The sequence below is a fragment of the Geotrypetes seraphini genome, chromosome 15 (assembly GCF_902459505.1).
Source record: "Geotrypetes seraphini chromosome 15, aGeoSer1.1, whole genome shotgun sequence".
Classification (NCBI taxonomy): Eukaryota; Metazoa; Chordata; class Amphibia; order Gymnophiona; family Dermophiidae; genus Geotrypetes; species Geotrypetes seraphini.
In genome coordinates, this window is record NC_047098.1 from 42,353,963 (window position 1) to 42,375,310 (window position 21,348).

The 21,348-nt window shown below is 41.9% G+C and overlaps 1 protein-coding gene across 9 annotated transcripts in view; it reads right to left on the reverse strand.

The window, feature by feature from the left end:
- Nucleotides 1–21,348, reverse strand: part of TRIM37 (tripartite motif containing 37) — a 290,609-nt gene that overhangs the window by 129,487 nt on the left and 139,774 nt on the right. For all 9 annotated transcript variants that reach the window (XM_033921675.1, XM_033921674.1, XM_033921671.1 and 6 more), the window contains one exon: nt 18,472–18,553. In XM_033921675.1, the coding sequence (XP_033777566.1) occupies nt 18,472–18,553 (82 nt within the window). The remainder of the gene's footprint in view (nt 1–18,471; nt 18,554–21,348) is intronic.

Genomic DNA, 21,348 nt, shown 5'->3' on the forward strand with positions numbered 1-21,348 from the left:
TCCGCCCAGCTAATTTAGATGAGCACCTGGCTATCATCTGCTGCTGTTGCCACCGCTGCTGAACATAAAAAACAAAAAAACAAAAAAAAACCCGGCTTGGAGATTTCAGCCCGTAGCGATCTTATGCTCCGGGGCTCTATTGGGGGAAATGCTGCCGGGTCCTGCCTTCGTGGAAACAGAAAGTAGGCAGGACCCGGCAGCAAGAAGAGCAAATGCTTCACTAACCTGTCTCCCGCATTAGCCCGTAGCGAACGCTTGCTTCAGGGCTCTCAACATGTGCGTGCCGGCTTCCCTTCTCCCCCCCCCCCCGGACATAACTTCCGGTTTCGGAGGGAAGAGAAGGGAAGCCGGCACGCACATGCTGAGAGCCCTGAAGCAAGCCTTCGCTATGGGCTAAGGCGGGAGATAGGTTAGTGAAGCATTTGCTCTTCTTGCTGCCGGGTCCTGCCTACTTTCTGTTCCCGCGAAGGCAGGACCCGACAGCAATTCCCCCAATAGGTCGATCGCGATCTTGGGCCGGTCAGCCTTCCTCTCCCCGACGGCAGAATTTACGTTGGGAAGAGGAATGCTGGTCGGCCGAAGCAGGGAGAGCCTGGGGCAGCGTCGGCTTTCGGGCCTGTTATTGGTGGCGGTTTGGATCCTGGTCCCCGATGGCAGTGGCAGTGGCTTGGGGGAGGGCAGGGAGAAAGAAAGAAAAAGGGCAGGCAGGGAGACAGAAGGAAAGAAGAGAAACATAAAAAAAAAGAAAGGGAGGCAGAGAGAAAGAAAGGGCAGGGAGAGAGGAAGGAAAAATTGGGGGAGGGAATGAGGTCTAGAGGAGAGGAAGCATACAGGCTAAAAGAAGGGAAGAAAGATTGGATGCACAGTCAGAAGAAGAAAGTGCAACCAGAGACTCATGAAATCACCAGACAAGGTAGGAAAAATGATTTTATTTTAAATTTAGTGATCAAAATGTGTCTGAATTTATATCTGATGTCTATATTTTACACTAAGGTTCCCTTTTACTAAACCGCAATAGAGGTTTTTAGCACAGGGAGCCTATGAGCGTCGAGAGCAGCGCTGGGCATTCAGCGCAACTCCCTGCACTAAAAACTGCTATCGTGGTTTAGTAAAAAGGGAGAGGGTGGGGGGGCGTGGCTTGGACGCGAACTCGGATGGTTGGATAAACGAGTAGCTCCACACAGACAAGCATATATATAAGAAATACTACCAAATATTTTTGAGAAATTACAAAAATATATACAACATGACTTCAATTAAACAAAATAAAGCTGAATTGGGAGCCGGAACATCGGGAAGTAACAAGAGATCGAAACCAGAGCCAGGTACACCTTTTAAAACTCCGCTGCCAACAGAAAAAAACCTGGACGTTATGGAAGAACTAAGACAAATCAAAGAAATTGTCTTAGATAGTAATAAAAAATTACAAAAAGCGATAGAAGAAGCTGCAATACTTACTAAAAGAGTAGACATGACAGAAAACAGAATTTCAACTTTGGAAGATAATACAGAACAATTAAACATAGATATGAGTCACAGCAAAATCATATGGAAAGAAGTGACAGAAATTAAAAAAAATCTTGAAGATAGCAGGAATCGCGAACGAAGGAATAATTTGAGAATAATTGGATTACCTGAAGGAGTGGAAAAAAACGATCCAATTGCCTTTCTGGAAAAATTTCTACCCAAAATATTGCCTCTAAAATTCAAAACAGAACTAGAAATAGAAAGAGCACACAGAATTCCAGCACAAAGAAATAATACTCAAACGGGACCGAGAACTTTAATATTTAAACTTTTAAGACACCAACAAGCTATTGAAATATGCCGACTTGCCAAGGAAAACAAAAATTTAAAATGCCAAGACTCAAAAATACACATTATCCCAGATTTCGCGAAAGAAACAGCAATGAGGAGAAAACAACTTTTGGACATGAGACCACAACTAAGAACATTAGGAGCTAGATTTGGGCTCCTTTACCCAGCGATAATGAAAGTTACTATCGCTAACAAGACTCAAAACTTTAATGACCCCATAAAACTACAAGAATTCTTAAATCAACATGAACAACCAATGACAATATAAGGATAAAGAGGATTACTTTACAAAAAATATAAATATATATATATATATTTATATGATTGACAAAACTTCAACAGGAAATTGAAAACTTCAGTTAGAAAATTGGAACTTTCAGAGCAACGGAAGAAGAGCACACGAAGATCAAATTAATATTTGAATAACAAACAACATTCTACATAAGAAGCAAAGAAGAAGAAAAATCGTAAGAAATATACAAGATTCAGTTCTAGAATTTTAAACGGAACAAACTTACATGCAGAGAAGAGAAGTGGACAGAGATCCGTCTTGAATGATGACGGAGGAAGATTTCCTCTACAAAAGACTAAGAGGCATGCTGATTGGACAGAAAATGCTCATAGAGATAGAAGATAACGAAATATGATTGGTTAAAGCTACTTCCTGTAGTAGGCGGTACTTCCGGCTAAACTTGCGTTTCAAATATATAATATTGCGTTTCAAAAAAAAAAAAAAAAAACTAAGATAAAGAAATAAAAAGATCTTGATTTGAAACGCAAGTTTACCTAATAAGTTTTAAATTCTCTATATAGGTGATTCTAATATACTGCATGTTTATTCTTCATACAGAAAATTGCAAATGATTATAAAGAAAATTCTGATGATTTAGAATAATAATGAAAAGTAAGGTAAATCTTTTATATTTCAAATATTTTTGAATATATTTAAATATATAAAAAATAAATAAATAATAAAATGTGAATATATGCAAAAATATATTGGAAAATATTTAAATATTGATCTTAATATATTGTTTCATATATAATATATTATAAGATTTATATACTATATATATATATATATATATATATATATATTGATCAAAGTTTGAAATAAACTCTTTTAAATATTGATCTAAATATATTGTTTCATATATAATAATATATTCTAAGATTTATATATATATATATATACGTATATATTGACCAAAATTTAAAATAAGCTCCTTTAAATTAATAAAAGGGTAGTAATTTATATAAATTATTAATAGCTTGGGGGGGTTATTTAAATCTAACCTCAATCTGCGTATCCAAGTTTTCATAATTAAAAAGGGAGGGAAGGGAGGGATGGGAGGGAATAGAGGGGAATTATATAAGAAAATAAGATATTTAGGGAGGGGAAATGATATAAAATACTTAAAAAATTGGGAAAAAATTTTTCTTAAAAATATTTATTATATACTAAAAAATATTAACAACATAAATGGATTTTAAAATAATGTCATTAAATGTTAATGGTCTAAATCATATGATAAAAAGGAAAAAAGCTTTATCATTTTTAAAGAGGCAAAATTCAGATATATGCTTTATACAAGAGACCCACCTTTCACATATTGAATCTAATAAACTGGAAGGAGGTTGGGTAAAACATTGTTTTTTCTCACCAGCTATAGGGAAAAAAGCAGGTGTTGCTATTCTAGTTAATAAAAAATGTTCTGCTTCATTCAAATTAAAAGCTTCAGATATTCATGGAAGATGGGTAATAGTGGAAATGAATATGGGAAATACTACCATGATGTTGATTAATATATATGCCCCTAATTCGAACCAAAATGAATTTTTTAAAACCCTTCAACAACTGATCTTACCACTGGCTACTTCAAATCTAATAGTAGCAGGGGATTTCAATGCTGTAATGGATCCTTTATTAGATAAAAATCCAAGTAGAATTATGAAATCTATGGGATTAGAAAATTTGGTACAATCTTGCGATTTAGCAGATATATGGAGAATACTTCATTTTAATGATCGGGAATTTTCTTTTTGTTCTCATGTTCACAATTCTTTTTCAAGAATAGATTATATATTTATTTCAAATCATCTAGCACAGCAAGTGACACAAGCTGTCATTGATCCTATTATTTTATCAGATCATGGTGGAGTATGGATCAAAATAAAAACTATAGATCAAAATAATAATAGACCAATTTGGAAGTTCGATAATACATTGTTGGCTGATCCTAATTTTTGTGAAAATCTCTTAATAAAAATGAAAGAATTCTTTCAAATAAATGATAAAGATGAGATTAATAGAGAAATTTTATGGGACGCTTTTAAAGCATCAATTAGAGGACAAATAATTTCCTATTCGGCTTTTCTTAAAAAACAAAATAAAAAACAATTTTTAATTTTAGAAAAAGAGATTAAAAATTTGGAATTAAAACTAATAGAAAAATGGGAATATTCAATTCAACAAGAATTGATAAAACTAAAAATTAAATATAATGAAATCTCATCTAAAATGATTAGGAAAGATATGTTCTCTCAGCAAACGTTGTATTATGGTAACTCAAATAAGTCGGGAAGAATATTAGCAAACTATCTTAAAACAAAAAAAAGGAAAACAAAATTAATAGCTATAAAAGATGAAAATGGAGACACATTTACACAAATTGAACCTATATTAAAACAATTCCTAAAATTTTATAAATCTCTTTATTCTTCCGAGACTTATATAAATAAAGAAAAAGATGGTATGGAATTTTTGAAAATGTTAGAGGGTCCAAAAGTTCCTGAACATATAAAACGAAGTTTAGAAGAACCAATATCACTAAAAGAATTAGGAACAGCTTTGAAGTCCCTTAGAGTTGGATCCGCTCCAGGTGGTGATGGATATACAGTTGAATTCTTTAAAACATTTCAAAATTTTTTACTACCCTATTTACTAAATCTTTATCAATATCAACTTAATAAAGGTTGTATTAAAGGCACTATATCAGAATCTTTAACTATTGTTTTGCCAAAACCTAATAAAGATCCCACTTTGGTCTCAAACTATAGGCCAATATCTTTAATAAATGTAGATGGAAAATTATTAGCAAAAATACTTGCGATAAGATTGGCTAATGTACTCCCTCACATTATAGGTATGCATCAAACAGGATTCGTTGCTCAAAGACATTCATCTCACAATACCAGATTAACATTCCATATGCTATATTTAACAAAGAAAATGAATGAGCCTACTTTTGCTGTTTCATTGGATGCAGAAAAGGCTTTCGATAGAGTAGAGTGGCCTTTTATGTATCAGGCAATGGAATGGTTTGGTATAGGTCCTGGATTCATACAAATGATACAAACATTGTATAGTTCCCCTTCTGCAAGATTATATATTAACAATACTTTTTCAGAAAAATTTAATCTACAGAGAGGAGTTAGACAAGGATGTCCCTTGTCTCCTTTGCTGTTTGATATTGTTTTAGAACCCTTAATAATAGCTATCCAACAAGCAAAGGATATACAAGGTATACCTCATTCAGACAGAGAATATAAAATATCTGCATATGCAGACGATTTATTATTATATTTGAGGAATCCAGAATCTACCATTCCATATCTACTCGAACTAATTGAGAAATTTGGAAGTTTTTCAGGATATAAAATTAATTGGAATAAATCAGAAGTTCTTCCTCTAAATGTATATTGTACAAAAGGTTTATTTGACACATTTTCATTTGTTTGGAAGGAAGAATCTATTAAATATCTTGGAATTTGGATAACAAAAACAGTAGATGAGACAATGAAAATTAATGAAAAATCTCTAATACAGAAAGTGACAGAAATGTGTGAGCAATGGAATCCTTTACATTTATCTTGGTGGGGAAGAGTACAAACCGTTAAAATGATGATTATGCCTGTAGTTTGCTACCAAATGGGGATGATACCAATTTTCTTTCATGATTCTTTTTACATAAAATTAAATAGAATTTTGACAAAATTCATTTGGCTAAACAAAAAACCTAGAATTGCTTTAGTGTCGCTGCAAAAACCAATTAAGGAGGGAGGGGTAAATTTTCCCAACTTTTATAGGTACCATCAAGCCTATATTTTACGTCATGGTATGTATTGGATCCTCCCAGAGCCCACAGATAATATTCCAGACTGGTTCTGGCTAGAATGGAGACTAATATTTCCACTACGTCTTAGTCATGTAATTAGTATCAAGATGCCAAGGTTATATAAAGATCATAAAATATTTATGGATACCTGGAAAACTCTAAGATACATAAGTAATTTAACTCAAATTCCAATTAGTAAATCAACTACTCAAACAATATGGCTAAACCCCAAGATCAAAATTGGCGGTTTTAAAGTCATCTGGAAACATTGGATGACAGCAGGAATTCGTATTTTAAATGATGTAATAAAAAATGATAAGTTGCTGGAGTTTTCACAATTGCAACATAAATTTGGTCTTAATAAAACACAATACTTTAAATGGTTGCAATTGAAGCAATCTATTCAGGAAGGGTTCCCTGAATGGAAAAACCTTGCTAAATATCACAGTTTGGAATTCTTATGTTTCCAGATGGACTCAATAGGACATAAAGCTGCACAGTGGTATAAAATAATATCTGGATATATAAATAAAAAACCAAAAAATGGTCTTAGAGACATTTGGAGCATTGAGATAAAACACCAAATTAGTGCATCTCAATGGCCACGGCTTTGGTCTTGGAGGTTAAAATGTACGGTGTCAGCATCTATGAGGCAAACTTGGTTTTTTCTTCTTCATAGAGCATTTTGGACCCCAACACGTTTACATAGAATTGATAGCTCTAAATCTAATAGATGCTGGCACTGTCATGATGAAATTGGAACATTAGATCATCTTATATTCTTTTGTCCATTCATCTTAACATTCTGGAAATCAATTTGGCCCCAAATTAATAGAATGCTAGAAAATCCAGTAGCCTTGACATATGATACTATATTATTTGGAACAACAATGAGGAAAAAAAGTCAAATATCATCAAGTAATAATAAACTTTTATTTATTTTAACTGGAATAGCAATACAACAAATCACATTTAACTGGAAACAACATGATAGATTGAACTATATGTTTTGGTGGAATTCTGTGTGTCATATATACAAAATGGAACTTGCTATTGCAACACATAAAGGATATATGAATAAATTTCAAAAAATATGGGGACCATTAAAAGATTTTTGTAAAGAATAAAAAAATTTTTTCCCATTAAATAAAATTGACCATTAACAGATTTCTCTAATGAATGATTAATTCTTCCCAAAATAAGATAATTGAATAGAAGGGATGGGGGTGGGTTTTTAATTCTAACTACTACTTTCTAATTCAATATTTAAATGAATTTACAGAAAAAATTGAATTTATATATTATTGATTGGAAGGGAGGGAGGGAAAGGGATTATTATATATAATAAAAATTATATAAAAATAAATTTATTGCAAAATATTATAACTTTATTCAAATTTAAATTTTTAATGAAATGTTAATTCAATGTTAATATATGAGATGATCAAGTGTATATGTTTAAGTTTCTAGTGAATTTTATTGTAACACTTGTTGTGACATAAGAAAATGAATAAAGAATTATAAACTAAAAAAAAAAAAGGGAGAGGGTGTATTTGTCTATTTTTGTATGGTTGTTACTGAGGTGATAGTGCATAGAGTCATCTGCTTTGACCTCTTTGAAAAACCCTGGAATAGGAATAATAATTAACATTTTCTATGCGTACAGTGTGCAACATTTTCTATGCGTACAGTGTACTTTGTGTTTTTTTAAAATTTTATTGTTGGTAGATCATTTTGACTTGGCCATTTTAAAAGTAGCTCGCAAGCCCAAAAAGTGTGGGCACCCCTGCTCTAGAACATCGCTCCTTAGTTTTATCAAGTGGTGCAGTGAGGGGCCAGCACTTTACATCTTATCACCTCATTCTTTCTTTTTTCTCCTCATGTACAGCACGGTTCTTTATTCTTAGCAGCTCTGGCACTAACAGTACTACGGGTGCCTTATGCTACTTTCACTACCACTTGCAGTCAGGTTCGGCATTTTATCATGGTTTTGGTTTTTTATTTAGTTTTTCACCAGTATTTTCATTTATTTATTAAAGCAACCTTTTTTAACAGCCCGATGCCCCTCCCCTATCAGTGTGCATTCAATCCACTGCCGACACTATTTTGGCACCTCTTTCAACAGATCAAATATCATAGCCCCACTGTAGCATGTTCACATTTATTCTGCGTAGGAGTTTATCTCATCAGTGCAGAGACCTTTTCGTTAAGTCCATTTTACTCTCCCTTTTTTACTTTCCCGAGTGCTGTGGTTTTATTCTTTGGTTTTAATAGAAGCTCATTTGAAGAATAATTTAGATCTTTCCCAGATTTCACTTTTCATCTAACCGGTCTTTTCTGGTTTCCTTTCTATAGTCTGCTTTTCATCTGGAGTCTTTTGAGTTTAGAATTACATTTTACGACATATTTTTATGGTTATAATTGTATGACATGTCTAAATCGGTCAAGTTATCCATTCTTTTTATTATTTTTTGTCCCCTCATACAGTGGCAGACCGCCCCGGGTGCCAGCCTTAGGGGGTACACAGCCGGCTGGATCCAGAACCTTCCGAGCTGCTCTAAATGGCACCTGCACCTCAGCGCGGCTGCTGTACTTATTCCGAAGTAGAGTCGGCAGCCACACTGCAGTGCAGGAAGATCCTGCTATGACTGCATTGTCCGCCTCTGCCTCCGGAAGACGTAAGTGGCGTCGGAAGGGGTGGACTGACAGCTGCAGTCATTGCGGAACCTTGCCACAACTCCCTGCGTCTGCCGGCCCACCCCCTCCAACATCACTTACATCTTCCAGAGGCAGAGGCAACAGAAGCAGTCATCATGGGACCTTGCTGGTTTGGAGGGAGAGAGGAGCATAGAAGGGTGGTAGAGGGAGAAAAAGGGGGTCAGGGTGGTATGGAAGGGTGGTGGAGGGAGAGAAAGGGGGCAGATGCTGATGGAATTGGTGTGCAGGGAAAGGAGAGAGAGACATAAGGGGGAAGGATACTGGATGGAATTGGGTTGGAGGGAAAGAAAGGGAGCAGATGCTGATGGAAGTGGGGGGAAGGGAGAGGAGAGAGTGAAATGCAAGACTATGGGCGTGTGGGAGAAGGAAGGGAAGAACAGGAGAGAGATGCCAGACCATTGGAGGAGGGAAGGGAAGAAGATGGATGCAGAATAATAGGGATGAAGGGAGAGATGGAAGGGGAATACAAGGAGAGAAGATGCCATATAGAAGGGGCAGATAGAGGGTAGACAGTGGATGAAAGGAAGAGAGTGACAAGACTATGACCAGAGAAGACAATGTAGAAAAAATTCTATTTATTTTTTTGCATTAGGGGAGATGCATCGCTGTTTCTGTGGTGTTGCATTGTATACAGAGTCCAGCTTCTTGGTGGTTCAATTTAACCTTTGTCTATGTTTTTATATTTTATCCTCCCTTTTACAAAACTGTAGAGGGTTTTTTATAGCACCGGCCATGGTGGTAATTGCTCAGAATTCTATGAGAGTCTGAGCTGTTACCACCATGGCTAAAAACCACATTATAGTTTTGTAAAAGGGAGAGGGGTTAGTTTGTGATTACATATTCCATACTAGGCGAAGGTGTTTTCTGTGTTCTGTGTGTTCGAAAGACATGGTTTTCAGTTAGGATTGACTGTGTAGGATTGATCTGTACTAGTCTGGCTTGTTTAGTTTTACAATGGGTGTATTGATGTTGTACTGCTCACTGCAGTATGTAAGATGCTGCCTTTTCCTAGGTACACTCTTGGGTGATGTGTGGATTATTACTAAAAATAATGTTTTTCATACAGATGGGGGGGTGTAAAAAAATGATGGGTGTCACATATGCTAGGTACACCACTGCCTTCATAGTTTATATCTAATCCACAAGCCTGCTTTTAGGACCTACAGGGTATGTATCCCTCTGATTCTTGACAATTTCACTTCTCATGTTATCTTATCCATACTTTTTATTATACAACTGCCCAGATAAGCATCAGTCTTTGACGTGATTGGACCTTGAAAACTAACGGCATCAGTGTTCTCCCCAGAAACTTTTTCCAGCCATGAAAACTATTTGCTGCATTTAGTGTGCCACAAAAAACATTTGCTCCGTTTAGTGTGCCGGAGTTAAAAAAGTTTGAGAGATGCTGCTCTATACTATTTGAAAGAGGGCAAATATCTAATTATTCACTTCTAGAATTGGATACTTCTTAAATTTAATAAAAAATTATGGAACAAGTGTCAAACCTTAAGAAAGGTTGCCATATTGAGCATTGGAAAATAACTAATAATAATTAACTAATACAAATAGTACACATTTAGGGCTCCTTTTATTAAGCTGCGCTAGCGGTTTTACCACACGCTTAGCTCGCACAGAATTGCTGCACGTGCTAGACAAAAATGCCAGCATTGAGCTGGCGTTAGTTCTAGCCGTGTAGCGCGGCAATTCTGCACGCGCTAAAAACGCTATTGCAGCTTAGTAAAAAAAGCCCTTAATTTTCCCCACCACCAAATTTCCCCGTCCCGTCCCGCCCCGCCCCACCCGGCTATTTTTCATGCCACCCGGCTGGAAAAAATTTCTGGGGAGAACACTGCAGGGTATACATATTCAGGGCTTCCAGTCTTTCCTCATACGTCTTCTAGCACAAACCTCCTATCATTTTCATCACCCTCCTCTGGACCCCTTCAAGTCTTCTTATGTCCTTCTCCAGATACGGTCTCCAAAACTGAACACAATACTCCAAGTGAGGCCTCACCAACAACCTGTACAGGGACATCAACACCTTCTTCCTTCTACTGGCTATGGCTCTTTATACAGCCCAGCATCCTTCTGGCAGCAACCACCACCTTGTTGCACTGTTTTTTCGCTTTTAGATCTTCGGACACTATCACCCCAAGGTCCCTCTTCCCGTCCGTGCATATGAGCTTCTCACCTCCCAGCATATACGGTTCCTTCCGATTATTAATCCCCAAATGCATTACTCTGCATTTCTTTGCAATGAATTTTAGTTGCCAGACAGTAGACCATTCCTCTAACTTTTGCAGATCCTTTTTCATATTTTCCACTCCCTCTTCGGTGTCTACTCTGTCACAAATCTTGGTATCATCTGCAAAAAGGCAAACTTTTTGTTCTAACTCTTCAGCAATGTCACTCACAAACATATTGAATAGGATCGGCTCCAGCACCGAACCCTTAGGGACTCCATTACTCACCTTTCCTTCCTCCGAGCGACTTCCATTAACCACCACCCTCTGGCGTCTGCCCGACAGCCAGTTTCTAACCCAGTTCACCATTTTGGGTCCTAACTTCAGCCCTTCAAGTTTGTTCAACAGCCTCCTATGAGGAACCATATCAAAGGCTTTGCTGAAATCTAAGTAAATTACATCTAACATATGTACTCGATCCAGCTCTCAAGTCACCCAATCAAAAAATTAAATCAGGTTTGTTTGGCACAATTTACCTTTTGTAAAGCTATATTGCCTCGGATCCTGTAACCCATTAGATTCAAGGAAGTACACTACCCTGTCTTTCAGCAACACTTTCATTATTTTTCCAACAACTGAAGTGAGGCTTACTGGCCTGTAGTTTCCCGCTTCATCTCTGTGACCACTTTTGTGAATAGGGACCACATCCGCTCTCCTCCAATCCAGTCTTAAAGCTTTCTAAAGTTTAAAGTGGCGATACACTTTTACACTGTCCGTACCAGGCTCTGTAGATGACATCACCCCACACATGTGAGAATATACTACCTGCTTGTCCTGGAATAACAAGTGCTATTCTAAAAATTGTGAACACAATACGCATAGTGTGTATTTGCAAGGGGATGTATGGGCAGAGCAAGGACAGCTCACACATTTACATGCATAACTTATAGACTACTAAAAGTTACACGCTAGGCATGCACATTTACACCTACTATAAAGCACAGTTACTTACCGTAACAGGTGTTATCCAGGGACAGCAGGCATATATTCTCACATGTGGGTGACGTCATCTACGGAGCCCCTAGCGCGGACAGCTTTTCAAGCAAACTTGATTGAAATTTCAAGTTTGCTACACTGCACCACGCATGTGCATGCCTTCTTGCCCACTAGAGGACGCATCCCCACCTCGTGGTCCTCAGTTCCATAACCAGCAAAGAAGCCATCCCCGGGGAGGAGGGCAGGTTGTGAGAATATATGCCTGCTGTCCCTGGATAACACCTGTTACGGTAAGTAACTGTGCTTTATCCCAGGACAAGCAGGCATGATATTCTCACATGTGGGTGACCTCCAAGCCAACCAAAAAAGGGCAGGTGGGAGGATGGCAATTTAGGAAAACAGGTTACGTAACACCGACTGGCCAAACCGGCCGTCGCTTCTGGACAAAGTGTCCAGACAGTGGTGGGAGGTGAACATATGAACCGAAGACCAAGTGGCAGCTTTACATATGTCCTCCACAGGAGTAGACTGGAGGAAAGCAACAGAAGCTGCCATAGCCCGGACCTTATGCCCCGTGACTCGACCATGGAGCGTGAGACCAGCCTGAGCGTAGCAAAAAGAAATACAAGCAGCCAACCAGTTGGACAAGGTGCGCTTGGAAACAGGATGTCCCAACCGATTAGGATCAAAGGACAAAAACAATTGAGGAACCTTCCGATGAGACTTGGTACGTTGGAGATAAAAGGCCAACGCCCTCTTACAGTCAAGCGTGTGAAGCGCCGCCTCACCAGGATGAGAGTGGGGCTTCGGGAAGAACACCGGAAGAACAATGGACTGATTGAGATGGAAATCAGACACAACCTTAGGCAAAAATTTAGGATGGGTGCGAAGAACCACCTTGTCATGATGAAACACAGTAAAAGGTGGATCCGCAACCAAAGCCTGCAGCTCACTAATCCGACGAGCGGACGTGAGCGCAAGCAAAAAGACCACCTTCCAAGTGAGAAACTTAAGAAGAGATTTGTCGATAGGCTCAAAAGGAGGCTTCATCAGTTGAGCTAAGACCACATTAAGATCCCAAACTACAGGAGGAGGTTTCAGTGGAGGGTGAACATTCACGAGACCCCTCATGAAACAAGTTACCAGAGGATGAAGAGAAAGAGACCGACCCTCGAGATGCCGATGGAACACCGCAATGGCACTGAGATGCACCCGAATGGAAGTCGTCTTCAGCCCAGACTTAGACAGATGCAACAAATATTCCAGCACCGAAGACACTGGAACTGAACTCGGGTCCAGGTGGTTCGAGGAACACCAGGAGGAAAATCTGGTCCACTTCTGGGAATAACAAAGCCTAGTCGAGACCTTGTGCGAGGCTTCCAAAATCTCCCTCACCGACTGAGAAACAGGAACCGAAGTCAAGGGGAAAGGAACCAAGCGGTCAGATGTAAAGACTGAAGATTGGGATGTAACAGCGAACCCCGACTCTGAGACAGCAGAGAGGGAAAATCAAGGCAGAAGCAGAGGTTCCCTGACACTGAGTTGAAGGAGCAGGGAGAACCAGTGCTGTCTGGGCCAACGAGGCGCAATGAGAATCATAGTGGCTCTGGTCGATTTGAGATGTACCAGCGTTCTCGAGATCAGAGGAAAAGGAGGGAACGCATAAAGGAACCTCCCCCCCCAGTCGAGAAGGAAGGCATCGGCCTCGAGACGGTCCCGGGAGTACATCCGAGAACAATAGAGTGGCAGTTTGTGAGGCTCCGGGGAGGCAAACAGATCCACCTGAGGAGTCCCCCAGCGGTCGAAGACCTCGCGTAGAACCCGGGAGTTCAGCGACCACTCGTGCAGCTGGAGAAGACGACTGAGTTTGTCTGCCAGACAGTTCCTCTCTCCCTGAATGTAAACCGCACGCAGGCAGATGTTCTGGGAGACCGCCCATTACCAAAGGCGCAGGGCTTCCCGGCACAGGGACCAAGAGCCCGTTCCGCCCTGTTTGTTCACATAATACATTGCCACCTGGTTGTCCGTCCGCACGAGGACTACCTGATCGTGTAGCAAGTGGCAGAACGCTCGAGCCGCCAGAAAAATGGCCCAAAGCTCCAACACATTGATGTAATGTAATGTAATGTAATTTATTTCTTATATACTGCTACATCCGTTAGGTTCTAAGCGGTTTACAGAAAATATACATTAAGATTAGAAATAAGAAAGGTACTTGAAAAATTCCCTTACTGTCCCGAAGGCTCACAATCTAACTAAAGTACCTGGAGGGTAATAGAGAAGTGAAAAGTAGAGTTAGAGGAAAAATAAAAATAAAATAAACATTTTAACAAAGACAGCATTGATCTAAATACTTTGGAAGGTAGAAGAGAGGAGAGAAAGGAATAGAAGCAGAAGGGGGAGCCGTTGAACAGTAGAATTCTGGAGAAATTTAAATTGATGTGACAAAGACGGTCCTCTGCCGACCATAGACCCTGAGTCCGCAGACCGTCGAGATGAGCCCCCCACGCGTACTCCGAGGAGTCCGTGGTCAGGACCTTGCGATACGGAGGAACGAGAAAGAGCAAACCCCCGGAAAGATTGGAAGAGTTGGTCCACCAACGGAGCGAGCGTCTCAAAGAAGGAGTCACCGTTATTGGACAAGAGACTGGGTCGCGATCCTGACGCCACTGCGAGGCCAAGGTCCACTGAGGAAGCCTCAGATGCAAGCGGGCGAACGGAGTAACGTGGACCGTCGATGCCATGTGGCCCAGAAGAACCATCATGCGCTGAGCCGATACTACAGGCATCAGCGAAACCTGGCGACTCAATCGAAGCAGGGCCTCCAACCGAGGGGGGGGGGGGGAGGAACGAACGGAGGCGAACCGTGTCCAGCACGGCTCCGATAAACTGAAGGGATTGAGTCGGGCACAATTGAGACTTGGGAAAGTTCACTTCGAACCCCAGACGTTGAAGAAACATGATAGTCTGTTGGGTCGCTGAGATAACCCCCTCCCTGGTCGATGCCTTGATCAGCCAATCGTCCAGGTAGGGAAAGACCTGTAGCCCCATAGATCTCAGGGCTGCAGCGACCACCACCATACACTTCGTGAAGACTCGAGGGGACGAAGCCAGTCCGAAGGGGAGGACCCGATATTGAAGGTGCAACTCCCCCACCTGAAACCGTAAGAATTTGCGGAAGGTGGGATGCACCGGAACATGAGTATATGCTTCCTTTAAGTCTAGGGAGCACATCCAATCCCCTTCCTCCAAAAGAGGATACAACACCGGAAGCGACAACATACGGAACTTCTCCCGGACCAGGAACTTGTTGAGCTTCTGGAGGTCCAAAATGGGGCGTAAGTCCCCGGTCTTCTTTGGGACCAAAAAGTAACGGGAGTAAAACCCCCGTCCCCGTTGGTCGGGGGGTACAGGTTCCACCGCCCGAAGGCTCAACAAGGCCCTCGCTTCCGCGAGAAGAAGGGGAAGTTGGGCTTGACTGAATGGGTAAGCACCCTGGCGGATGTTCCGGCGGCGTGGCTGAGAAATTGAGCGAGTAGCCCTCGGAGATAATCCGGAGCACCCAAGCATCTGATGTGATCCCGGTCCAGGCCGCATAAAAGGCTCGGAGTCGACCCCCTATAGGAAGGGGGTTCGGCGAGAGTGCGGAGGGGGCCCGCCCCCTTCCGCACATCTCGTCAAAAAGACGGCGCCGGCTTGGACGTCCCCTGCGCCTGAGGTTTTTGTTGGCCTCCCGTACCCTGTTGCGGTGGGCGCCGGGGCGGAGGTCTAGAGAAGGCCGGTGTGGACTTCTGGGGGTATCGCCTTGGGGGAGGGCGAAATGGCTTTTGCGGCGGGGCCCGAGGTTTAGGACGGACCAAGGAGGCAAGGGAGCGCTCCTGTTCCGACAGACGTTTGGTCGCCGCCTCCAGGGACTCATCAAATAATTCAGAGCCAACACAGGGTAGATTGGCCAGACGTTCCTGCAAATTTGGGTCCATGTCCAGGGTACGTAGCCATGCCAGCCGGCGCATCGCCACTGCAAAGGCGGATACCCTGGAGGCCAGTTCAAATGCGTCGTAGACAGCGTGAAACAGGTACAGACGCAGCTGAGATAAGTTGGACATGAAAGTGGCAAACCCCTCCGTGTGGGAATCCGGCAGGACCCCTTGATAACGAGGCAAGTCTTTGACCATGCTTCGAAGATAAGAGGAGAACGTGAAGGCATAATTAAGGACCCTGGTAGCCATCAATGAGTTGGAATAGAGGCGACGACCAAACTTGTCCAGGGTCCAGTCCCTCCCATCCGGGGGGGACCGCCACCGAAACCTTAGCGGGCTGCAACTTTTTCAGCGCCGACTCCACCAGCAACGACTGGTGAGAGAGTTGTGCTTTCTCGAAGCCCTTACATGGTATGGTCCGGTACTTGGACTCCATCTTAGAAGGCACCGCTGTGACTGTAAGAGGGGAGTCCAAATTTCTCAGGACAGGTCTGGTGGAGGACCTTATTGAGAGGCAGACGAGGAGTTTCTCTCGGGGGAGTGGGCAGGTCTTGTTCCTCCAAAAACTCCTTCGTATACTGAGACCCAGCAAGCAAGTCCAGGTCCAAGGCCCGTGCCATATCCTGCACAAATTTTGAGAAGGAAGAGGGCCTAGCAGGCGGGGAAGGAGTACGCGAAGTCCAAGCCGCCAAGAAAGAGGGGGAGGCCTCACGGGAATACCGAGGCTCCCTACCCGACCCTGATCCCCAGGAGGCCGTACCGAGCGACCTCGAAGGGGTCAGGGGACCGCCTATGTCCCGAGGAGCCCTTGGGGGAAGTCCCCGGGGTATGAGGAACCGAGGACCGTCCCCTCCATCTCGGCGAGGAGTCTCTCGAACCCCTTCCCCCGGGGGTCCGGAAGAGCCTCGGATTATCGAGGCGGAGCTCCGAGACACGTAATGTCTCACCCCCTGTCGGCGAGAAGCGACCGCGTCTCCGAGGGGAAGCATGAGAACGCTTGGGTTTCCTCGGCCGACGCCTCGCCCGAGGCCGACCCGAGGGCGAGGAGCCCCTGGAGGACCTCGAGGAAGAGGACGTGGAAGAGATCCTCCTAACCCGACGCACCTTGTCTCGAGGCCTGACACTCCTCTCAGGCTGGTCAACCGAGGTCGAGGTCGAGGGCAAGGTCGGGGTCGAGGTCGGCCGACCCCCGGGGGCCGAAGCCGAAGGCACCGAGACCGAGGCTGCCGACGCCAGGGCAGTCGAGGCCGGAGCAGTCAAGGCCGAAGCCTGCTGCAGGTGCGCGAGGGCCCCGGACAGCTCCGAAGCAATCAGCGCTCGGAGCAAGTCCTGGAAGACCAGAACCCCCATCATGGCTGGCAGGTCCGGGGCCGAGGAGTGCTCCCTGGAGGGCGACCTCGGTCTCGAGTATTCCCTCGGGGCACTAGGCTTTGCTACTCGGGGCGGGGCAGAGGACGACCCACCCGCAGTCGAGGAGCCCGAGGATGGCTTCTTCGCCGACCCTGGAGTCCAGGATGGAAGGGAGGACTTACCCGAAGCAGGCTTGGTCGAGGCAGCAGGCTTGGAGGAAGTCGAGGGTCGAGGCGAGGTCGAGGGACCGGAGGCCGAGGTCGAGGCCGGGGCCGAAGCCGAGGCCGACGTCGAGGCCTTCCCCGCCGCGGGGTCCGCAGAGAAGAGCTCCGCCATCCGGGCACGGCGTCGGCGGAGAGCTCTAGTCTGAAAAGTTGAGCACCTATCACAGGACTCCGTAGGATGCTCAGGACCCAAACAAACCAAGCACCACCGGTGAGGATCGATAATTGAGAGCAACCGATCGCACCGGGTGCACTTTTCAAAGCCGTCAAGGGATGGGACATGGACACAAAAACCGGCCGTGAACGAACAAGGTCCCGCGGCCGCGGCTACCGGGAGCCCCCGGAGCCGAACAATTCTGTTTTGTTTTTTTTGACGAAAACTGAAACAAAAGAAAGAAAAAAAGCAAATTAAGCACAGCGACCGTGAAATAAACACACAGCCGCGGTGTCAGAAGGCTAAAATCGAAGAGCACAAATTCCACAGGGCTTCTGGCTCCGCGGAAAAGACTGAACTGAGGACCACGAGGTGGGGATGCGCCCTCTAGTGGGCAAGAAGGCATGCACATGCGTGGTGCAGTGTAGCAAACTTGAAACTTCAATCAAGTTTGCTTGAAAAGCTGTCCGCGCTGGGGCTCCGTAGATGACGTCACCCACATGTGAGAATATCATGCCTGCTTGTCCTGGGATAAACCAGGTATGTGTTTGCGCTTTAATGTTAGCATGCAAATGCCTACACCCATACAATTCTGTAACAGCATCTGGGCACCCAGATGAAGTTATAAAATAGCATTTAGCACTCAGCATTTTGTATGCATTTTGCACTTATCTTTTGGCACACTATACTGAATTCCCCCGTGTGTCTCTTTAGCTGCTGCAAACCTGAAACTAGTAGTCATATGCTTGAAATATAATTAAAAAAATAAAGGCATGAACCAAGTTTTACTGACCAAAATACAATATTCAAAACATAAAACAAATGAAATCCCTTTTCCTTATTTTGATGCAATCTATGTGACAAAGGCAGCACCTAGACAGCTAAAGGGAAACCCACATCCTAGCTTTCTATATTAGAGTTAAACAATTCCATACTTTGATGTTTCTGGCAGTCCAGCAGAAAGTTCAAGAAATACAGATAGATAGTAACCACGCACCACTCCATTTCCATCCTGAAAGAAAGAAAACAATTAGCAAATGAATTAATTTATTGTTAAGTCACCAAGGTGGATTATGTCATCACACTCTCACCCCTCTCCCCAGGTACTCCACTCATCTCTAATCTGTACCCGTCTCCTTTATGGCCAACTCCAGGCTCTATCCCTTCTACTTTGTTGCACGGTATGCCTGGAACAAACTGTTCAACTCGATATGTCAAGCTCTGTCACTGTCAGTATTCATATCCAGACTCAAAGTCCATTTCTTAGAAACTGCTTTCAATTCTAAACTCCAACCCACCTGCTAAGCACCAATATTTATCTTATTATTCCCTCTGTAATTCCCTCACCTGAGCACCTTGACTAAACTGTAAGCTCTTTTGAGCAGGGACTCTCTCTTCTGTGTTTTGATGTACAGTGCTGCGTATGTCTAGTATTGCTATAGAAATGATAAGTAGTAGTAAATAATATCTAGAAATCAAACACTTAAAATACTAAAAATGGAAGTACTGGATTTCTGTCTGAGCTGATTTCTAATATACACTGAAACAGTAAAGCAGTCAATCCATTTTACAAGATCAGATAAGTACCAAAGAGATGAAGTATTTTTGCTCCTAAAAGTAATACCAAAAATAAACTCCAGCAGTGTGTGTGATCTCCAAGTTTACTCAGATTTCTCCTTAACTCTTCTATAGCTGGTGCATAGCTTGGGAGTATTTTTGGATTGAAAATTGAATTTTGATGAACAGATCTTAAGAGTCATTTTGTTCTTGTTTTATTATCTTGTGATTGCTTAGGTGATTGAAATCTTTTCTTATCATTTGGGGCTCCTTTTAAAAAACCACAGTAGTGATTCTCCTACAGCAAATGCACCAAAACCCATAGGAATTGAATGGGCTTTGGTGCACTTGCCACAGAAGAATCGCTACTGCAGCTTAGTAAAACTGACCCTTAGATTTTGTTGTGATGATCCACGCATGATTACTAATCGGTTAGATTATTGTAAAGGATTGCATTAGAGTTGCCTAAGAAACAACTTTGCCAGTTACAATTATTATGAAACATGTCTAATCACAAACTGGAAAGACTATTAGTAATAAGTATACCTATTCTTTCTTTTTTTGTTTAATATCTTTATTAAGTTTTCAAGGCTAATAATAAGTGCAGAACATTATACATACATTAACAATCAGTTTAAGCACTTATAATCAATCAATAACAATTCAAAAAGAATACCCCCCTTCCAATACATTCAGTCAAGGAATGAAACAAAACAAAAGAAATGTCCTTCCCTACCCCCCTCCCACCCTTCCCTGGATATGTGTACAATCAACTAAAAATAAAAGATAAACAACTATGACGTGTAGGGTATGTATTGGATCCTCCTGGAGCTCATGGAAAATTTACCAGATTGGTTATGGCTGGAATGGCAACTCATGTCTCCTCATGGCCACGAATTTGGGCTTGGAGGATTAGATGTACTATGTTGGCATCTATGAGACAAACTTGATTTTTCTTGTTACACAGAGCATTTTGGACCCCAGTTCATTTACAAAAATTAGACAGCTCTAAGGCTAATAAATGCTGGCATTGTCATCTTGAAGCTGGAACTTTAGATCATTTACTATTCTATTGTCCATTGGTACTTTACCTTTGGAAATCCATTTGGAGTCAAATAAATAATTTATTGGAAAATCCGGTCGCAATATCATATAATACTGTGTTATTTGGTATAATCAATGAGAGCTAAGAGCCAAATATCTTCTAATAATAATAAACTTTTACTTATTATGACAGGGGTTGCCATACAGCATATTACAAAAAATTGGAAAAATTGGGACCGCCTGAGCTATAGTTTTTGGTGGAACTCTTTATGCCATATCTTTAAAATGGAGTGTGTAATAGCCATTCAGCAGGGGCGTTCCAAGAAGTTTAATGATGTTTGGGACCCATTAACAAAATATTGTACAGAATGAAAAATTATTTTTTCCCTTTGTACATACACGTCCAGGGTGGGGAGGAGGGGTGGGGATACTTTATGTTTTCTTATGCTTAAGAACAATTGTTGGGTATAAGGGGGGGGAGGAATATTTGATGTGTATTAGACTTTGATGGAATATTAAGTGATGTTTAAGTGTAAAGTGATTGTATCTTAAATTGCACTTATTGAAAGTTTTGAAAATGAATAAAGAATTAAAAAAAACAAACAAACTATAACGAGGTAACAAAAGTTGTCAACGGACCCCAAACTAATCTGAATAACTTATTATGCCCCAGAATGTCAGCTTTCATCTTCTCATACTTATAGCATAAGCATAAATTTCGCCCACCAGAAAGTAAAACTAAGGCGGTCCCAATTCTTCCAATTACTAGTAACCATTTGCATGGCTATCCCAGTCACGATAAGGAAAAGCCGGCATTTATACCAATCCAACGGTGGTTTAATATGCAATATTGTCCCACAGATGACTACATCATATGTTAATGGAATCGATGACTCCAGTTAAGGCATTAATATATCCCCATATTGACCTAAAAAAATTGAGTAGCAAAGGACAATAGAACAACAAATGATCCAGTGACCCTATTTCAAGATGACAGTGGCAGCATCTATTAGATTTTGAACTAACTTTTGCAAATGAACAGGGGTCCAGAAAGTTCTATGCAACAAAAAACCCAAGTTTGTCTCCTAGATGCTGACGCTGTACATCTCATCCTCCAAGTCCAGATCCGTGGCCATTGAGAAGCAGAAATCTGCTGTTTAATCTCAATGCTCCAAATGTCTCTCAGACTAGTTTTTGGTTTTTTGT